The sequence below is a fragment of the Triturus cristatus genome, chromosome 4_2 (genome assembly GCF_964204655.1).
Source record: "Triturus cristatus chromosome 4_2, aTriCri1.1, whole genome shotgun sequence".
Lineage (NCBI taxonomy): Eukaryota > Metazoa > Chordata > Amphibia > Caudata > Salamandridae > Triturus > Triturus cristatus.
Genome location: NC_140586.1, coordinates 290,888,942 through 290,911,280, shown reverse-complemented (window position 1 = coordinate 290,911,280; position 22,339 = coordinate 290,888,942). Strand labels below are relative to the sequence as shown.

The following is a 22,339-nucleotide window of genomic DNA, read 5'->3' as shown; positions in this document are numbered from 1 at the left end:
AGGGGGGAATAATATCCTCATGTCCAGAAATGGTATGGGGGTATTATTCCACAGTGTTAGACACCTTACACGACATGTTTCGATAAAGCCAAACCATAGTTACCATAACCGTCTAAGATTATAAGGCACTTTAAGAGTATATGGTAGGCTATATCATAGAACAGCTATAAGGACTTGGTTCCGAAAGCTGCAGACAGGCTCAGCTCATGCTAGAGCACCATCTCACATGTTACCAAGCACTCTGCCTCCAGGATTGTTAAGGCCTGCCATAGGAGTGACTGATAGGTACACATGTGTCTATATGTAAGTTAGGTATAGGAATACTACACCTAAGCAAGGGGTGATTACACGACCTTGCCCCAGCTGAGTGATCAGCCAGTTGTGTCAAAATGGAAGGCCAGGCCAGGGGTGGCATAATACATGCTGCAGCCCCTGGTAGGCCTAGGGTACACCTATGCCCTGGGTACCTAGGGTACACTGTACAGGGTCCAATAAGGTGATCCTTACCAATTGGTTATGTACCTAGGGTACATGGAGTCCATTTTAAAGAGAGAGCAGACAGCCTGAGACCCTGAATGGCAGGATCTCAGGCCAACTAAGTCGAAAAACCAGCTAGACACTAGGCAAAAAGTTGGGGGTAACCATAGTCAGATATCCACCTTCCTACAACGTCTCCCTAGGGTAATGAGGTCATTCCCCCCAAGGTGAATCACCAACAGGTGGGGCGAGGTGGATCCGTGTGCTCTTAGTCTCTGTTCGATCTTGTTCCTTAGTTCGAACCATCTCATTCCCGGCACCCCCATCCATTCCACTTGAGTCTGTGAGAAGTGCCGCATCCAATTCCGGTGCGACGCCCATTGGGCAGCCCGGGCGACAAATGAATGCCCGATCACCCACACCACTCGTCCTAATAAAGAGGAGACATGGTGTGCACACAAAGTTATTTTAATCAGAAAGGGTGATTCCAACGATACACACTATAACCACTGCAAAACACACGATTAATTAAAGCCAGCCTCACGGGCGAACATATCTCTTATAACAATCAGATTCCCAACGCCCTAATTTCTTCACCTGTGCGGCCTCTAAACCCGCCCGGTGAGCGGCGGTGGCTGCGCCAATGCGGAAGGAGTGGCTGGAGTACCTTTAGTCTGGCTGGGCGAGCCCCGCCTTGGCTAGACTGGCCCTGATCACCTGCTCAAATTGGTATCTAGTCACGGGGGTACCGTTCGAATGCAACAGAAGATAACCAGGGCCACTCCAAAAACGCCTTTACCCATTGTACTGGGCAGAACCTGGGGTCACCTAGGGGCTGAAGAACCACCCTGATCCCCCGCCCGATCAGTTTTGGACCTACGTAAGTGAATGGTCAAGGATTCGGAGATAGACACATCAGAAATCGCCAGCGCATCCCCTGAACAGTCGACCTTGGACCTAGCCACTAGCTAGCTGACTCTAAAGGCCCCGAAAAAGGCTAAACAGAATGTAGCTGAAAACAGCGTGGCCTAGTAAGGAGAATAGGTAACTAGCTCGAGGACCCCTAGCATGCCTTTCAGAATTTCGAAATCGATGGGAGCTCGACTGTCAGGGACCCTGGGCTCCTCCCTAGCCCAACCCTTCAAGGCGGCCCGGATGGGAAAGGAGTTAGTGGGATCCGCCCCGCCGGACAACCTGGAGTCGTGGCTTACGGCCGCCAAGTGACTGCCTACCCATGACCGGCTTTTCCCTTGTCCCCTAGCCCACACCAGAAATGCTCGGACTTGGGTCCCCAAAGCGGCCCCTGCAGTACCCAGCGCCACAGACGTTGCTCTGAATGTTGCCAAGTGGGCACTGTAACGCTTCCTGGTACCTGGGGCCAGAGCTCTCTCTCCCATCGCCTTCAGGCTCAGTCCCACTGCAGGATCCTCCATAGATGGTCCGGGAATGGGGTCATCTGCGCTCTCGCCCGCGGCCAGGCCTCCCTGAATCGGAGCCACTGAAAACGAGAAAGAGCGCCAGCTGCCACATTTTGAACACCCTCAATGTGCCTGGCTTTAAACTCTACATTGATGGGCAGGCAGGCCCAGACCAACTCCCTTAGTAAGCACAGCACCAGCCGGCACCTGGCGGACTGGTTGTTGATTGCCTGGACGACCGCCATGTTGTCAGACCAGAATATGACCTTTCTGTCCGACAACGCCGCAGGCCATAGGTGTAGTGCGACAACGATGGGGAAGAGCTCAAGAACAGTAACGTTTTTGATGACCTTGCGCCTGCGCCAAACATTGGGCCATCCCTGAGCGCACCATTCCTCCCCCAGGATAGCCCCGAAACCTTCCCTGCCTGAGGCATCCGTGAAAAGACAAAGCTCCTGACTGTCCACCCAAGGCTGCTTCCAAATTACCGTCCCATTAAAGCAGGCTAGGAATTCGCCCCACACAACCAGATCCTGTTTCAACCCTGACCCCAGCTTGACCCAGTGGTGTTTCTTCTGTATCCCCGCAGTGGCCCTGGCTAACCGGCGGGCAAAGACCCTCCCCATGGGTATGACCTTTACCGCAAAATTCAGTGTCCCTAGCAGGCGTTGGATTTCACCCAGCGTAGCCTTGTCCCTACCCAGTAGATCGTGAATCTCCTGACGCAAGGCCTGTACCTTATCTGCAGGGAGTCGGGACTCGCCCTTCACCGTGTCCAACTCGATGCCCAAGAATACCAAGACCTGCGCCGGACCCTCGGTCTTACCAGGAGCTAACGGCACGCCCAAGTGTCCTGCCAATTCCTTGAAACATTGCAGCGCCCTTGCGCAATCTTGCGAGTCAGCTCCCCCAATGAACAGGAAATCATCCAGGTAGTGGGTCACTCCCTCAATGCCATACCTGCTTGTTAAGGCCCACTGTAGGAAGGAGCTGAACGCCTCAAAGTACGCACATGACACCGAGCAACCCATGGGCATACACCTGTCGTAAAAGACTTCGTCCCCCCACTTGAAGCCCAGAAGGTGTTGGCTATCAGGGTGTACTGGCAGCAGCCTGAAGGCCAATTCGATATCTGACTTGGCCAACCAGGCTCCCTTCCCTGCCCTCCTGATCATGTCAACTGCCAAGTCCAGAGAGCAGTAAGACACTGAGCATCTCCCTTCGTCAAGCCAGGAATTCACGGAGTCCCCCTCTGGGTGTGATAGGTTGTGAATAAGTCGAAAAGCCCCAGGCTCCTTCTTTGGTACCACCCCCAAGGGAGAAATCACAAAGTGGGGCAGTGGGGGGGAGGTAAATGGGCCCGCCACCCTGCCCAAAGACACCTCCTTCGCTATTTTAGCCCGCACTATCTCCGGGTGGTCCCTAGCTGATCTCTGGTTCTCCGCATCCCTGCTTACTAAGGGTCCTTGATAAGGTATGCGGAAACCGTCTATGAAACCCTCTGCAATGAGGGACCCCTCACTGCTGTTGTATCCGCGGAGGGCGGTGAGGAGGTTCTTTACGCTGATGGGGGAGGGGCCTTTCAAGAGATCGTGAGGGGCAAGGTCATGCGCGCTGGCAGATGTGTTCGCAGGGGGCCAATGCGCAGGTGGGAGTACCCACCCTGGGCTACTTGCTTGTGGAGGGCTTGTCAGGAGTGTCGCGCTTGGAGCATGCGGTGGCGGCATGGGGGGCCCCGCACATACTGCAATTGTGTGAGAAACTGCATGCTTTGCCCCACGAGCAGGACCCTGCATTGAAGAGCCTGCAAGTTCCGGAGGACCGTGCCCGAAAGCCAGGCTTGTGACCCCCCCCACGACCGCCCCGAAAGGACTTCCTGCCCTGCCATTTCCCCTCCTGTTTATCTTCCTTGTTCTTTACGCCACTCTCTGTACCTGACTTTGTCGTTGACCCCTCTGTATACTAGCCCATGTGTTTTACCCATAACCGGACCTCCAACTGGTCCCACTCGAGGTCTGGGCAGATCGCTCTCTGTCTGCGGAAGTCACAATCGTAGTGGTACCAGCCCATGACCCCACTCTTAGCAGCCTCTTCTGTAATCACGCTTGCATAGTGGAAGAGACCTGGCCCTTCATCTGGGAATTTCTCCACTATTACTGCTGCAAAGATGGCAAAGGCCTGGCCCCAGGTCCCAATGTTCTTTGCAGGATATACCTGGTACCGCACCCTCTTGTCCTCCTCCTTGTTGCCCATCCTTCTAGTATCTACCCCCTCTGCCCCATGCATGAGAAGGGTGAAGATATCGATAAATTCCCTGCGCCAAATCCCCTCCTTGGCCACTAAAGGGACCATCCACGCTAGTGAGCAGCGGCCCGACACTAGCGGGGCCGTGGTAACTAGCGGCTTGGGCGCGACCACTAGCGTCAGGGCCGGCATGGGTACCACCGGGGGAACCACCACTGCGGGGTTGAGGGTACTCGCCGTGGCCTCCGCCACTGCAGCTATCGGGGGGGAGGGCTGCGGCGGGGGTTCCACCACAGCCGGCTGCTGGCCCCGGACCTGCGTGAAGCCCCCTGACCCTGGGGTTACACTCGGTGGCGGTGGGGCGGACGGGCCGACCCCTAGGGGTGGCCTGGCAAGCAACAGACCAGATCTGACCTCCGCCATGAAGTCTTTTAAAGTCTCTGAAAGCTTACCCAGATCCTCTGCTGACGCAAATGTCGCCTGGGATGGGCCAGGGAGTGCGTTGAGCGGCCCCGTCCCCAAGCCAACGGCCGCCTGGGGGGTCATTGTGGCCCTGTGAAGGGGAGCCGCTCTAATTCGTGCCGGCGGTTGCTCGGCCGGAAAGTCCTTGCTCGTGGGGCGGCGAATTCTTTTCGACCACGACGGGCCTGCGTCCTCTCCCACATCCCTATCTGCGGACGGGACATCACTGGATATCCCAGAGTCTGGGGGGTTACTGGCTTTCAATAGTTCAGTTGCCCAAGCTAAACCCTTGGTCTTTGTCAACTCCAAGAAGGTGGCAATCCGGGCTTCTTCCGAAGTTCCCGGCACGGACTCCTCAACCTGTGTCCCTGGTGTGAAAAGCGGGGGGGATGATCCTTGGCTGTCCATCTTTTTCGGTTGCGCTTTCTATTCTGCAAGGGGAAAGAGAGAGAATTAACCTCCTGTTCGCCCCCTTTTTCGGCAGCTTCCTTGCTCCTGAGTGTCATGCTACTCCGGACGGAACCCCCTTCCCCACCTGCCCGTACTTACTCCCGTCAAAGAGCCGAATAGGGAGCGCGTTTGGCTCGCGTTTCTCTGCAGCCACTTAATAATCCTCCAGTCCACGAATTCGGACGGTGCGTACTGAAAGAGAAACCAGCGTAAACACAAGAACTAGGCAACCAGAAACATGCACGACTGAACATCAAAGAAGAAGTGGGGGGGGGGGGGAGATCTGGAGCACAGAGACGAGAGCCCAACGGGTGGTCATATATCACTTCTTACAATGCACACCTCGCTCGCCTCTACCCCCCCCCCCAACCCCGGCAACTGGTGCGCGCCTGCGCCACACCACTGAAGTTCAGGTTGTCCATTTAGCCATCGCCCCCCCCGGCCAGATGCAGCGGTGCCCACCTCTATCATGCTGCCCCCGCCGCAAGGCGCCTCCTATGTAGCGTTGGGATAAACCCAAGGTAATGGGAGTGCTAGACGCGAGCGCTGGTTTAGCAATTTCGCCACCTTATGACACTTTGACCGCGTTCCCTGGACTCGTGCCCCTGTCCTGTGAGACCATTTACAACCGTAGGCACCAGACTTACCAACGAGCTATAGCTCTTGGTTAATTTCATGTGGGTTGGAATAGCGCGAAAGGTGTGACGGCGCTACACTTGAGCGTCCGTTGCGATATCAAATTAATGTAGCTGTGTACAGCGCGAGTGTATGACAGCGCTTTTACACACCCATTCGCCCAGTGCCAGAAAAGACGGTGCTTTGAATGCTTTGAAGCCCGCCAACAAACATTTACTAAATGTAAGCGACTCGCCCAGAACCACATGCTGTGCAGTCTACCCCGAGTGGGGGGGGGGAGGGGGGGTGCCGCGTGAGTGCCTCCCCCCCCCCCCACTTATTATTTAAATTGACGAAAGTTTGTATCTCGCGAAGGTACGACAGCACTGTGACTGCAAAACGGTTACAATATTAATGTAATGCAGGTGTGTACTGCGCAACGGTTCGACGGCGTTTTGCATGAGCAACGGTTACCTTACGCCTCCAAAGCAGGTCTGAACCGCGCGACAGAAATGGCGGCGCTTTAAATGAGCACCGGTTGCAAACGCGCCCGGGGAGATTAAGTGATTCACCCAGTAACCCAGGATGTGGAGTCGACCTCTAGGTTCGCACCCTGGTTTCCCGGCCCAAAGTCGAAAACCAACCATCCGACCACAAACTTTCTCCTACAAGGCACGATGATGCGGTCGCGAGATTTGAAGACCCCGCCCCCCCGATTGAGAACATGAGCCACGGCCCTCCGCACAGTAGCAGCCTAACGTATGAAAGCTACATCTTTAAACAGGGGGACCAGAATGCAAACGCGGCCCCGAGAAAACGAAAATTGATAATTCTATAATCGTGTTTTCAAGTTTGACCCGGGAATCGAACACGGGACTTTCGGGTCTCTATCTCAACGATCTCCCTTCTGTGCTATTTCAGCCACTTTAGAAGCACTACAACAAATCAGACCGATTGTGTTTGAGGACCTGTGCCTCAGTGATCGCAATCGGATTCATTATCACCGTTCAGTATCTGGCGGGCACGGACCCGAAGGAATTGCAGCAGGGCCGTATCTACTCGACCGTTCCTACACCGGAAGATTACGTGGTCTGCCCCGACTCCCGGGATGTGGAAGTGAGCTCGCGGTTCGAAGCTCGACACCCAGAGAGCGCCACACATTGCACGCCCCAGGATCCTACTAGGCACCGGCGAAGGATGCAACCCGGTGCTCGCCCCAGGGGCCCCGACGCCCAGGAGTAGGCAGGCCATCATAGCGCTCCATAATCGACACCAGATGCCGAAACCGCCAAACCATGGCACGGAAACTGCCCCCTGCACGGCCTGCACTCCCCAAACCCCGCAACGGTCCGGGCGAAATCACAACATCGCGCTCTTTAGCCCAACACCGCCTCCCCAGCCCCCCATCTTGCATCCCCTCCGCCCGTGGCGATCCTCGCCACAGGGCCCCGTCGACCTGGTACTGCCCAGGGACAGGGCCGGGGCGGAGTGGGTGCTGCAAGACTCACCAGACAAGAAGCGTGGAGGCGACGACGATCACAGAGCCGTGGGGGCCGGCGGAGCACGAGGAGGCGCGGGCGACGGACCGATGCTGCAAGGAAGGCGAGGTGGGCGACAAAAGAGGTCGCCAGTGAGGGTGGGGGAAGGCTAAATAGCCTCCCCCTCACTCCTGGGCCCGGAAATGACACGCATTGCGCGTCACTTCCGGCCCTGCCAACCAACGGAGGGGGGCTCCAGTCTGTGTCCCCGCCCCCCCCGAAGGGAGGGGGTGGGGAGGGGTGACCGGGGCCCCGGGGCCCTGGGGCCACTAAGGCGCCGACCGCCGAGTGGCCCCCTGCGGCATTCCTTCACGACGCCGGGCACTACAGGCTGCTACACCCAAGAAATAATAGGTTGGCGCCATTTGTACAATAACAAAAGGGTAGATGCAATACACTTTCATTCACAAGTGACGCTCTCCTCCGCCCCCACCAGTTCTAGGTTGTAGAAGTAGCAGGCACAGCCACTGATGACTAAAATGCACGTAGGACCCCCGTGTCCATTAACCCCTCATCCCAACCTGACCTCTAGGCACATCCGTCACTCTTTGTAGTAAATACTCAATTTCAGCCTTCTACCCGAGCTGGCTGGGTGAAGAAGTGTACGTGTGTATGTGTGTGCTGGGGTAAAAGGTCTAACTAAGCCTCCCAAAACAATCACGAGTACAGAATCAAAGGTGCACTCGCACACCAACATCGCCTGGCAGGGGCGGTGCAGGTGAAAGACAACCTGAGTGTGAGCTGCATGTCATGTTTCATGGTGTGCTGAGCACTCAGTCCCAACGCTGTCACACCTGGCTCTCAAACCACCAGTAAAGCACTTCTGGGCCTCCAACACTTTCACAACATTCAAGTGCTTTGGCACCCAGCACTCTCTCCGCACCATCACTCCCCAACACCTATACTTTCTCACACCTAACACGCTCACAACAATTGCACTATCCTGGGAGGCTTTCAGCCTATGAGAATGCCGGGCTATGGCAGCTAAAGGGTGGGAAATACTAACATTGCCAGTAAAACAAGCATTAAAAATGCACTAGGTCTCGCCTTTTATTAATTTAAGGCCATTTGCTTTGCTATACAATACCATTAGCAAAGCAAATGGCTTTAACTTAATCATGGGGAGAGGAGTTGGCCTAACGGCTAGGGCGCTCGACCTCGGACCTGGGGAACTGGTTTCGAGTCTCGGTAATGACGCTGAATTTCCTCTGATTCTGGGCAAATCACTTCATCTCCCCGTGCCTAACAAAAAATGAATGTGTGTCCTCATGTAACGTAACTGGTGCTATGTAAAGCGCTCTGATACCGGATTGGATTCGGGTCAAGTTCTCGCTATATATAAAACTCTGCCAAAGCCACGAGACGTATTGCATTTTCAATGCTTGTTGTCTTTCTCTCTCTGTTATGAATGAAACTCTTATGATGTACAGTAAGTCTCACTCCACAAAAAAGAATGCCCAAGGGAGAGGGGGGTACCTGCAGGCACAGGCTGGTATTAAGTAGCACACATATTGATCACACATTTCACATCATCAGGCTTTGGGAAAACAATAAAGCGAAACTTGTGTCAGCTCTGAGAGGATGATCTAAGTGCTGAGGCTATGAGAAGCTTATTCATTTGTTGAAGAAAAATATTTGGCTATTGAGGTATCATTAAGAGTACAAATAACGCTTAAGCACTCTAGTTGTACTTTGCAATGCCTCCTAAATTTGTGCTGTTTTGTAATGTAATACCAGGTAGTACGGCAACTAGCAGACAGGAGTACACTTCGTAAGCAGGGTCTCCCACACGGCCGAATTTGTAGTAATTTGGAATATCCGTATGTAGAGAGCTATATGTTGTTTGTATAATGCTAACCTAAACAAAAGGCATCGGAGAAATATGCACATGTATCTTCTCTATGTAAAGAGAGAAACGTGTGTTGATAGAAATATGTACGATAATAATATAACAAGCATTAAGTATAGAGATTACATCTACTTCCCTTCTTATCTATTCATATGGTTTCCAAAACATCTCCTCTTGCAAATTTGCAATGTTGCCTGCAAGCATGTATTTTACTTCACACCTAGTAACCCCCTCCTTACCGTTGCCTATATTCTGGACTGGTGCCCTGCCTTACTACCTGCTACATTATGGCACTGTGAAACTGATTTGGTCACTGCCTGGCTATCATATTGGTAGACAGTAAATGAGATGCCAAGGTCTGCTTAAAAGTCCCAGTCCCAGGGCCGCACTTGGTACTGGGGACAGGAGTTAGGGTACTCACCTCCTGCTAAGTCAGAAGGGACACTGTTTGCAGTCCTGGACTTTCGTCTGGATCCTATTGCTTTGATGCTGTTGACCTAATCAGGCTAACACATCTGAAAACAATGATTTTCAGGTGAAAGGTTCTGGACTAGAGGATGGAGTCGGTGTTTGTAATGACTTGGAGTGAGGTAGTCTCCCTAACCAGGGGTGAGTTATGCCAGCAAATCTCTGTGCAGGTTGATGTTAGAATAACAGAATATACTAAAACTCAGGTATGAGGTACACTTTCAGAGCTAAAGTGTGGGTGCTACTCTTTGAATAGCAGTGGGATTGAGGTCAGGATTGAGGGGGTAATGGCATTGCTTTTCGATGATGCCTGTGCTGAAACAGGGTTGATGCTATATGTCCATTGCTTAATTTGAGCTGGTGGTTTCAAGTGCTCGGCACCGGCACTTAATTGTCAACACTGGCACCTATGACAGCCTGTAAACACAAATGGGGCTGTCCCTAGTTGGGATTCCTATAGGTTCCTACAGGGTCTCTAGAGATGCAAGTCCAACGGGGGCATCTCACAAAAAGTGAAGGACTGGCCTCGCACACCACCTGGTGTCATGCTTCATCATAGGCCGTCCTCGCCCTCTAAAAACTCAGTTTTTATAGAGGGCGGGCATACACCTGAAGACAGGGATGCACTTCTAAAACTAAGTGGTAGCCCGTGATTTGGTGAGAAGTGATCTAAAAACCATTACATTTGTCCACAGGCAATTTAATTAAAGAGCAAATGTATGGTATTAAAAGAAGTGGGCGTGATATGGGAACTCATTATCCCTTCAACTTATTAGAAATGGTCAACATGTTTCTGCTTTGCGTCCCTGATGGGTACATAGCATTCGTCAGGACCAGAATGTATAATGGGCTCTGTCTTTCTACACTATGTGTATGAAGGAACGACCACTATAGGACCGGGGGTGAGGGTAAAAACTCCCCGTGTAGTGCAGTACTACAATGTGAGAGTATCTGTAGGAAAAAGGAAACAAAACAAAGAACAAATATACCGGACGTGTACGTTTGATAATTTCACAATATGCTATTCGTACATTACCGTATTTTATGCCGCGCATGGAGGTATCGAAGTGAAACACGTGTCAGTCATACGTGTCAACACTTTGGAAAACGAAAACACTGTTTTCTAGCCGCTTACCCAAAGACACTATCCTACTTACTCCATGGGAGGTCGAGGGTGGAAGGGCCTACTGTGACAATTCTGAAATGAGAACGATACATGGAATCATGAGCTGTTTTGATCCTGGCCCATGTGGGGGAGAAAAAGAAAAACATCCATACAATCATTCATAAAGGTGCATACCTCGTGTTGAGTAAATGCACATGTAGCATGAATATACGCTTCTTCATTCATCAGTGACATTCATACTCTTACTGTCATCTTCAGCGCTTCCAGCAGTCTCATCTACAGTCGTCTGCTTCGCCTCCCTGCCGGTGAATAATGGTTTGAGAGGAGCGAGTTTTTATACTCCTGCGCGCTGGCTGATTAGTCGTTAATTGAAAGGTAATTGCTGCCGCCTGTGTGAGATCCGGTGTACGGCCTGCAAGCTGCTTGGTTGCCTGATTTTGGACATGAATAGAGTATGCAATCTTTATCAAGGAAAAAGTGCCTCTGGTGCGGACTTGCGCGTGCGTTAACGACGCTACACCGCTCTCCTCCCCGTTAATGAGAGAACGCGTGGTTTTGGATATGCGTGCTGGGACACAAGACCGTGTGTATATAGCGGCTCTGTCTGAGTACTGCGTGCGCATGCGCGTAAATTTAGACAGCCCGTTTCCTAACAAATGTTTAACGGTGCCTCCTTTTAGCTATTGACGGACACAGCGTAATCTGTGAAAAATATCTGTTGGTTGAGGAAACAACGGACAGGTGGTTAAGGTGCACCATTTGGTCCCTTGTATTGTTTCATACTCAGACAACACAGGATATTGGTCGCCAGGTGTTGTGGCTGTATCTTGACACATGGTGTCCTATTTATAACTTGGTAGCCTCATATTTAGTAAGTTGTTGCCAATAAACTAAAGAATTAATTTTAGAGTGGTGATTGTTTATATTTATATTTGGATTTATATTTATTTATCTATATAGAGCCAGATCAGTTGGCATATATCCCTATCTGGCCAAGGGGTTTGAGGTGAAGTCAGATGTTCCTATGGCTTTATCAGTCGTGCTTGTCATAGAGGAGATGACCCTCTGATTCGGTCAGCTACTAATAGACTATATGTGTTTTTGGCTCAACGGGCTAGTTGTAGCCATGGAATTTCATCGTTTAGCCCCGTGTCCCATGAGCGCAACCGGTACACCCAGTGTTGTTCTCTGACATGTAGTTGTTGGCTCATGTCTGTTTTCTGTTTCTTCATAACCTCCATGACCACCCATTTGAGGTCTGATTCAGTATGATTTGACTCCAGAAAATGTTTAGTCAATCTGGTATTAGATTTTTTGCACCGAATTGTGCTGCGGTGTTCATTAATTAGTGTTTTCACTTTTCTCTTCGTCATACCAATGTACTTCAGGTTGCATGGGCAGGTCAGCATATATATCACGTTTTCAGTGTTGCAGTTACTAAAATTTTTGAGTTTCCAGGGGTTATTTGTGCCAATATCCACTTCTTTAGTGGTGATGGTCAAATGGCAGCACACACAATTTCCAAAAGGATACTGGCCAACTGGTTTAGGTTGGCTCCATAGGGTGGATTGGTTACTCTCTTGCTCCTGTGTGATTTTAGAGTGTACCAGGTCGTCTCTCAGGTTCCTGCTTCTTTTAAAGGCGAAAAGGGGGGGGGGGTGCCCACTGTCGTGTTCCACTGTTGAGTATTGCCCATTTCTTTTTTATGATATTCTGGACTTCGTTAGACGCAGGTGTGTATGTGGTCACGCACACCAGACGGTCAGATTGTTCCTTTATTGCAGCAGGGCTTCTCGGTTATTGTTTCTTGCCCTTTCCTTAGCTCGCCTGACCATACGTTCTGGATAATGTCTTGCCAGAAGTTTAGTTTCCAGTTCTTCTGCCTGGTCTTGGAATGACTCTAGTTCTGAGCAGTTCCTCCGCACTCTTGGAAATTGACCCACTGGTAGATTCTGTCGTAGTGCCCTTGGATGGTAGCTCTCATATAATAGGAGGCTATTCCTGTCTGTTGGTTTTTTGTGCACTTTGGTGGAGATCCCTTCTGTTGTCAAGGTGATGTCTAGGTCGAGAAATATGGCATGGTTTTTCTCAATGGTGTGCGTGAAGTTGAGTTGAATATCTTTGCTGTTAACCCACTCCATGAAAGTAGTGGCTTCCTCTGGTGTACCATGCCACATGACAAAAATGTCGTCTATATATCGCTTCCATGTTTTCATCCGGTGGTTGAATGGGTTATTGTCACTGAAGATGTGGTCTTCCTCAAACTGGTGGACGTAAAGGCACGCCATACTAGGCGCGAAGGTGCTGCCCATTGACGTACCTTTGACCTTGTGGTATACTTTGTCCTCAAACTCGAAAAAGTTCTCAGTGAGGGCCAACTCTGCACACTCCATAATGAAGTCTGTCGATGTAATAAAAGGCCAATCTTGGTTTAGGAGGATTTGTTCCACCACCTCCAAAGTCCGTCTCTGGGGAATACTCGTATAGAGTGCTTCTATGTCCATAGTTATGAACAGGTCTTCCTCAGTGTTGATCTTAAGGTCCCTCAGGTGGCATAAGATGTCCTTCGTATCCTTCAGGTATGATGGGATTTTTGTACAATGGGTCTTAGGAACCAGTTGTAAAATTGTGATCAGGGTTCCAATGCAGAGCCAATGCCCGGCACAATAGGTCTCCCTGGCGGTGGTGTCCTATTTTTATGGATCTTGGAGAGCGTATAAAATCTGGGTATTCTTGGTTCTGTGTTTATGAGGAACTCGGCCTCATGTTTCGTGATCCAATCCCATGTCAGCGCCTCATCAACCAGGCTCTTGATTTTATTCATGATCCATGTCGTTGGGTCATTTTGGTGTATCTCGTAACTCGTAGTGTCAGATAAGAGGCGTAGGCATTCCTCCCTGTACATGGTGTAATTCATGAGAACTATAGCTCCACCCTTATCGGCTTGTTTAATTACCAGCTCATGGTTGTTTTTTAGTTGCTGGAGGGCTGTTCTCTCTCCCTTTGTCAGGTTCTGAAATCCTTTAGTGTTGTTAAAGTCAATTGCTTTGACTTCCTTAAGTACTGCTTGTTCAAACGCAAGGACATTACATGAAATGTTTTGAGTTGGTGGAGTGAACGTAGACTTCTTCCGTAGACCTGTGTTTGATTTTCCATCATCAGCTCCTCGTCTCTCGCCAAAGAAATATTTCAGCTTTATTTTCCGGAAGAACTGTGCAAGTTTGGTGTTGAGGGAAAAAGGGTCGTTTCTTGGTGTAGGGACGAAACCCAAACCTTTGGCAAGCACGGCTTCTCCGTCTTTGTTGATTGTATAGTCACTCAGGTTCACGACATTCGTCATTTCTTTGTTCATAGTTGATGTGCCGCCCCTGCCTTTGATCCGTGTGACCGCACCTCCGCTGGTAGTCGGTTCGTTCTCCCATTGCACTCTGGGAGTTCTTCTTGTTTTTTGTCTGCCCCTTGCTCTTCCCTGGCCCCTGAATAAAATAAGGATGCTGGCCTTGTTGGAAACCAAAGCCAGGTGGGTAGAACGGTTGTGGCCAAAATCCAAAGGGGTGCATGGGTGGGTTAAACATTTGTTGTTGGGGATTCTGATTCCTTCTGGGGTGTTGTCCGCCGGTGCTCTCGTCACTACTACTGTCACTTCTATCCTCACCCGAACTGAAGGTCCAGTTCTGGGGGGTATGTCTAAAGCGTTGTTGGCATCTTTGGGCCTGTTGTTGTTGAGGTTTATCATAGTATTCGTCAGTGGTGTAGGGATATACTGTTTTCCGGCTGAACTTCTGCACATCCTTTTGTAATTTGGTGATTTTGGATTGTGTGAGATATTCCCTGTATGCCGAGTGGTCACTATTTATTTCCTCTAGTTTATTTTTGTAAACGGTGATATGCACTGTGGTCTTTAACTTGGTCTCACTTTGTTGTATTTCGACCATTAGTGCATTCGCTAGTTGTCGGGCCGAATTTATAATTAACACCAACCAGTCTTTAGCACATTTTTAAGCGATGCTTGACCAGTTGATCCTGAATTCTTTGTTATTAAGGAACAGCCTTGGTTCATTGGTGACCACAAGTCCTTGTGGTGCCGAGTTCTTTTTAAGTATTCAGTCGTAAACGCTCCATGGAGAGCGGTACGGATCTGCTCTTTCTTTTTAGTTGATAGTGCTTCCCACTCATCAGAGTTCTTAACAGTCTGGCTTACCACCGTTTCAGCTAGGAGCGACGGTGTTCTTAGTATCTCCGCATATGTATTCTCATCGAACGCCAGTTCGATTTCCATTTTATAGTGCTTTGGTATAGTGGTGAGGGTGAAATCAGTTATGGCACCCTCAATTTCAGTGGTATTCGATAGAGCCGATGTATTAATCAACCGGTCCCTGGGTCATGTATGACTTTGTTACTGCCCTAAGAGAGTTCCCTCAGCCGTAGGCTGTATGGAAAATCACACACACTAGCCCTAGTGTTGAACTAGGGAGGGGAACTAGAGGCACAGGGCCTAGGGCTAACCAGCCTCCTATACAACATGTAAACACAAATGGGGCTGTCCCAAGCTGGGATTCCTACAGTCTGCCACATGGTGGTGATTTTTATCTAATTTAGAGATGAGCAGAGCTACAGTTGTTTTATCATTCAATATTGATCAAAAACGACTAGTACCTGCCACCCAAGCCATCCTTGTAGCTTTTGGGGCCTGTAATAGTCAGAATTGACATACCTGTAGATGTGCGATGGTTAGTAATAGTGTAGGTACTGTCGCTGGTAGCACTGGCAGGGGTAATGGGTGGTGCAAGCTGCAGTGGCCTCCTGACAAGGGTCCTGGCACTTATTTGTTTACAAATTAAGCTCTGTTAACAGGTCAGATTGGTCCAGGTTACATTGGGTGAGCTGTGTACGTGTATATCATTCACAGAACATGCTCGGCATGTTTTTCGCCGGTCCGGTCTGAAGTACACTGCAGAGCTTTAAATTGGCCCAGCACAGCAGGGAAGTCAATCAAGTCAGGAATGAAGTACATTGGCAGAGATGGCTGCCGACCAGAATTGGAGGAGGTGCATTTTGGGTTAAATTACCATAATAGCCGTAATGCAGCAGATTAAGCTTGGAGTGCTCTGGCATAGACATTTGCAGGTCCCAAAGCTTGCATAGAAGCGCGCTAAGCAGGTCAGGAGGGAAGCGCACTCGCAGGACCGTGTCTGGCTCTCGCTGGAGATAAAATGGAGCTCTGCAGGTCAGTATTGAGCTGCACTGTCAGCAGCAACATCTTAAGGATTTTGGGGTCCTGGACCAAACGTATTTTGGGGGGCCCTGATCGGAATAGCTTTGAATGTGTAATCTAATTTCAGCTCTTTAATGCACTCTTTGGCCAGGTCACTGACAGCGCACAGGCACACCCATCCAAATTTTAAATGTATTTACATCTAAAATTCAGGGATTGTGATGTGTAATATTGCTGCGAATAATCTCTGTGACACCGTCCTATTTCTCATATGTGAGGTCCTTTTTTGATCTAAAAGAAACTTTTTGATGGATGTTGCATTAAACAGAAACACAACATTTCTCTTCAAAATGTTTGTAATAGACTCTCACAGAGCACCCACATTAGAAATATATTAAAGGAAAACAGTATTTAGAACAATCTGTTTAAGAATTATTCAAGATCACAAAGACAAGACTCCCTGCAGAACAGAGCTGGTTCTTTCAGGTGGCCCCCTGAAAGGCTGGGGCCCTGGGCCAAAGCCTACTTTGCCCAGGCCTTAAAACAGCTCTGACTGTCAGGGCGATTGCATTTTGTTTTATATTAGGTGTGGGTGCTACAGACCAGGAGTGTGGGTTGGATTGGCCTATAGGGCAATACGTCAGTGCCCGACTGGCTAGTGTGAAAGGTCAGTGTGTGGGCTGATTTTTGGCTATTTGTGAGCCTGTTTTATCATCTGCTGGGCTTGTTTCTAATGTTGATTTCCATGGTGTTACCACAAACATTGCCTGCAGCAAGCACAAATGGAAAACTTGCAATACACCTATATAACGTGTCCTTAAAGTTTCAAAACTGCCCTATTTGCAAATGTGGGTCGCTTTTTTAGCTATCTGATTCCCTAATGGGGGCCACTTCTAAACTGGTGCCGGGCCTATTTTTTGTCCTAGTCCGACCCCTCAGGAGCGTAAGGTGTACTGGAAGAGCTTGGTGTTGCAGAACATGCTGCAGTCCCTGCCTGTGCTGTTTTGTTTGTCTGTGTGACGCTCTCTCGATTTCACAAGCTCTACTTCAGTGGCAGCTTGGATACACACAGGGCTGTGAGCAACCTTGGTGCTGGTTATTCAGTAACTAGGCTGTGCTGTGCCCATGTTTACATGATGCTAAAGTCTACTCCATGCCTAAAGTCTACAGAGAGTGACCTCAGTGCAGATACTCGGAAGCAGGTCCCCTTGGCTGGTTTCTGCACAACTCTCCAGGGTAGATGCTGGTCTGGTTCAGCCTCCTGCATATGCTCTGCGAGGAGGCATTGGATGGTATGGCTGATAATGTGTGCCTTGTGTACGTCCTGAAAGCCCAGACTGCTGGCAACGCAAGAAAACAGGCGCTGTAGCGAGTACTTTGGTGCTGACAAGTAACCACAGTAGTATTTCCATCGAAACAGTCAGATATGTGCCCCCTTTTTGCTTCCTGATCCATAGATTAACCTTCACATTTCTTTCAATCCATAACACTTAGAGGAACACCTACCTTAAACAACCATCAACCAGATAAAGCCACCGTCAGTCCAACAGCTGGGAGGATTCCCTCCCAACACCCAACTAACCTGTCCCAGGACGCAAGTCCCCTATACAAGACACCAAGAAGGTCACTCTTCACCAGCCAATCTTGTCATCCCAGTCCCAAAAGCTAGAAAAAAGGCCGCTCCTGCCCCCAGTCCCAACAATGAGATAATCCTTATTCCATAGCCCCACCTGCCACAAAATGTACTCCTAAGAACAAGGAGCCAGCAGAGGCCAATCCCAGTCTTTATGACCAGAGAGTCATTCTGCCAAGCCAGAAATAGTGATAACCTTTGTCAAAGCTATCTCCTGTCCGTACCACCCAAAAATGTGTCCCGCTTCTGTCCAATCCAGCTGTAAGCTACTGCAGCTTTCAGAGCCCACACAGTGAGAAAGTTGCCTATTGCATTTACGGGTAATCAGTATGTCCTCTTGCTGGTCATTGGCACTTTCCTTGAACATTGTCAAATCCATGAGAAAAACTTCATATCAACGTAGCCGAAGACCCTCGCTGCTCAGCACACTTCGTACCACAACAAAGCAAACATTGGCAGTGGTATGATGCGAATCCCCAATGATGTCAAAGCAGATTCTGTAGGCTGGTGTGAGCATCTTGCCATGCCCCTTGCCTCTTCAGCAATCCTCAATCATGAAACCAGTCACATTGAGCAAATCAGAGTCCTAGCAAACCATGTTAATTCTCATACTCAACCTGCCTTATCAAAAACCCACCACTTGCAGCAAACGGAGACATGCTTGTAGACCTTTACTTGAAGTCTCCAGGGTATCAATACTGTGGCATTTACACAAAAACATGAAACTCCATAGACTGTGCATTGGCACTCCAAAGACCTCAATACCAGCAAACATAGCAAATACACAAAGATAACTCATTCCACACAATCCAAAGCTCAACATTTTCAAGATATGATCAAGTCTGCAAGCAACTGTATCATAGATACCTTCTCCGCAATAAAGACCTGTCTAAGCATCCCCCTGACTCCTTTATATTCCATTTGAAGCACTTTGCAGCAAGCATCACGTTTTCTTATAAAAATGATTAAAGATGGAACTCCTGAGAGCTCCACTCCTGTCACTCCCAAGACAAGGTTCTTTGATGGTCCTTCTTCAGCCCTCCACACCCTGCTGGTGTGCTACAACTACACTCCAACATCAAGCCTTTCTCCTGTGGTGATGAAGCTACCCCATCAGCCCACACAACAATGCTGACAAGAGACTGCCAAGCTGAGATTAATTGAAGCATTTTGTAAAATCCAGTGTAATGCCCTAGTTGGGATGGGTATGCCCCGATGTGGTCCCTGTGCACACTGTGTCACTGTAACCAAGCTATGCCAAACTGAAGAGTCCCAATCCGGGCTAAACTGGTCTTGGGTTGCTTGTGTTGCGTGTCAAGGAGGACCTGGCTTGGCAGTTCGGGCTGGAATCTTCCTATTGGAGCAAGCTCAAAGCTGATTTGCATATGGCTTGGTCCCAAGTGAGGTGGCATGATGTGCAAAATAATGATGGACTGGGACGCGCCCCGAGTAATCACCAGTGGCTGAGATGAATTCAACCATTCCAACCATCACTTTTTTGTATACTTCCGTATGTTGCTCTAAGTGGGCTGCAGTTTGTTACATTTACTAGACTTTACTTAGTGCAGGACGCATTTTGCACTAAGAAACTTGCGCTGAATGCCGTATGTTAATTGGACAAAAACCCTACCCCACCTGCACATTTAGTGAAGGCGAGTGGCTGCTCACAGTCGCTAATTATGTTCTGTTGCATTTAGCCCTATTTATTAACGCAAAATGCATCCAAGCGTCCATTGTGGATTCGAGGGGGAAGTTTTGCGCGAAGATAGTCGTGCTAAATGCTGTATTACTCTTCTCATGTAATTCTGCATAATCTTGCAGAATTTTTGTGTCATTTTGCATAATTACGCTTCACTGAATTACGTGGCTTATGCCCATCCGTAATGTTGAGCAGCATGTGTCTATAGTACCAGCAGACTGCATCTCTACTCATCAATATGCAGACGAAGTTTATCTGAAACCACACCAGAAAGCACCATGGAATAGGGGAGCTGCTCAAATTGAACCCAAATAAGGCAGAGTTTCTCCTTCTCTTCACTGATGATTCTTTGCCTAGAGTTAATCCTGGCTAAACACTCTATCCTCACCTAGACTCAGTCCCCCAGTGGTCCCGTTTGCTTTCTTCTCGGTTCATCATTTTTCATTCCGTCCCAGAATGTACAAGACCATCCACTCCCAGCTTTACCTTCTAAAACAGTTTGAGCTTGCACATTTGTAAAATGCAATCGATACCCGAAGGTTTTCCTGGGGCTTGCAAAATGTTTTGATTTTAAAAGTCAAAATCCCAGCATTACACAAATAAATGCAGTAATTAAGTTTTAAATCGATTATGAATGTGGTCTTAGACAGAAGATACAAAGTGAGGAAGAGCATTTCAGTAAGTGGTGCAAGGGTCTTAGAGGAGGCATCTGCTGAATTCATGCATCTGATTTTGAGCACCACCAGCAAGGAAGAGAGAGAGAAATACAGAAAGCGTAGAATACGATAAAATTAATGCTTAAAACAATTGAGCCAATCTGGACTGAAAGCACCGTGGTTGCCTATCACAGAGCTCGTTTACAGTTTAATTGAGTGAAACTCTTACTATCTGACAAGTTGACTGAAGGTTTCTGATCTGATCCAGTTTCCAGGTGTTGCCTGAAAAGCAAATCACAATGTGCATTTAGCATCTATTGCCCACACTAGCTTGAGGCACTTTCTTCCTTGGCACTTTACAGAGCAACTTTTGCAGCAGTAGCCAACCAGCATAGGCCTTGTAGAGACCTATCTTGGGGGCATATCAGCAAGGAGGCGATATAAAATTATTGCCGCTTTTGCGTCCGTCTTCGGACGAAAAGCGGCGATAATGTTATCGCCTTATCAGCAAGGTCACGCTATCGCGTGAATCCTTGCATTAGCTCCCTTTCCCGTAACGCCCACCTTTGCATCTCTAATGAGATGCAAAGTGGGCGTTCCGTCCCAAAATAGCTGGAGAAATGTCGCTAAGCCGACATTTCTCCAATTATCAATGGGCACGCTAACAAGCATAGCGATAAGAAAAGTAGTGTTAACCTTGGTTATCGCTACTTTCCTTATGCCTGCTTTTACTTTGACTTAGCCATTATAGCCAATGTAAGGTGGATATCATGGCTAAGTCTGCCCTGCCCTATCAACAAGCTATCGCCAAACTTTGTGAGATTATCGCTGGATTTCCAGCGATAATCTCACATTTGGCAGTTAGCGCTTGGAATTTTATCGCTTTTGAGATAAGCGTTGCTGATAGCACGCTATCTCAGCGATAAAATTCCACGTTAGCCGGCGATAATTATCCTAGCGCTAAATGCGCTTAGCGATAATTATCGCCGGTCCTTGATGATATGCCCCTTGGTTTCCGAAAGATGTATTTCTACTCAGACCCCATGAACGGACCAGTGATAAATGTGAGGCGTTCTCCCACCCTCTCCAGTGACCCCAAGCATCCTAAAAGTAGGCTGCATTTCAAAGCATGCCCTTTAAAAAAAAAGAAAATTGTTTATCAACCATCCGACTCCATGTGTTTACAAAATCTCTGACAAAAGCTCAATGGAGTTTACTGGATTGCAGGGTTTTCTTGTTCACCATCCATGAATGAATTAAATACCAGCTGTGAGAGTGAAAAACCATTTTTTGGAACAGCAGTTGCTATTTATAATTTTTAAGGGCTGTATGTGACCCAAAATATCAAATTTGTCACCTAAAAATCATATGCTGATATTTGGATTTTGACCCGGTTTTACCACAGATATAACACTAAAAATTATTATATATACATGTCAAATACTGGATACTCACTTATTAGGATGTTAAAAAGTCAGAAGGCGCATGATTTTATAACACGGGGGAGATTTACTAAGATTTTAAGCCATGTTTTGTGACGCATATCGGCGCAAAATTGTTTATTCCACTTTACTCCCCAGCGCTAAACTTGATTAGTGCTGGAAATAATGTGAAATAAACACAAAGCAGTGCATAGCGCTGCTTTGTATTACTTAGCAACAAGGGGGCATACCACGGGTGGTGCATGAGCGTTCCCATGCAGCCACCAGAGGTTTCTGACGCTAAACCCTATTTACTAAATGAAGTAGACAGGGTTTAGAAAACGTCACCCTTTTGAAGTAGGCGCAAGGAAGGAGAAATGCTTTAGATTGATTAGGACTAGGCAGCATCTCCAACAATGAAGTTTTGCAAAAACCATGACAAAACAAAACAAGCGCTGACAAAGCCAAAATGCTGGCGGCCAATGCTAGATCTGTTGCCTTTACCAATGCTTGTTTACTTTTGCATTGACGTAAATGGAGGATTTATCTGAATAATTCTAGTATATAACCATCAAGAGGCTGCCAGGTGGCTGGCCGACCGGGAAAGGGACGACACGGCGTCCGTGGAGCCGCCGCTCCCCCTGACAGATGTCATCGCGCTGTTCCATCCGACGGCCAGAGTGACCAAGCCAGGGCCCCTTTTAGTGGCGGTGGCCTGTTGGTGCTATCGGCGAGCCCTCTACCTGACACGGTCACACATTCCATACGCCCCTGCCATGCCGATTGAGGGTTCACCTAGCGGTCGTGGGATATTGCGCTCGGCAGAGCTTGCCGACTGGCACGCGGCGGATATTTGCACGCTGGGGGACCTCTACCGCGACGGTACGCTTATACCGTTCGCCCAGCTGGCGGAGGAGACGGGGCTACCGGCCGGTCAGTTCCTCCGTCACCGCTCGCTGGTCGCGACGCTGACGAGCCGGTGGGGTGCTCTTCAGGAGGAACCGGCGCAACACCTCATGATGCAGTACCTCCACGTCATGGGACGGGGCGGCCACATGACTCGCTGGT

At 49.0% G+C, this 22,339-nt stretch overlaps 1 protein-coding gene across 2 annotated transcripts in view; it reads left to right on the top strand.

The window, feature by feature from the left end:
* The window catches only part of SERPINC1 (serpin family C member 1), a 192,926-nt gene that overhangs the window by 71,138 nt on the left and 99,449 nt on the right, over positions 1-22,339 (top strand). Inside the window, exon 1 of one of the 2 annotated variants that reach the window (XM_085601563.1) lies at positions 15,726-15,874. The exons of the other annotated variant lie outside the window; for it this stretch is intronic. Within the exon in view, the coding sequence (XP_085457689.1) occupies positions 15,861-15,874 (14 nt within the window). The 5' untranslated portion in view covers positions 15,726-15,860. Of the gene's footprint in view, positions 1-15,725; positions 15,875-22,339 lie in introns of those variants that run through there. 2 annotated transcript variants of the gene reach the window in all.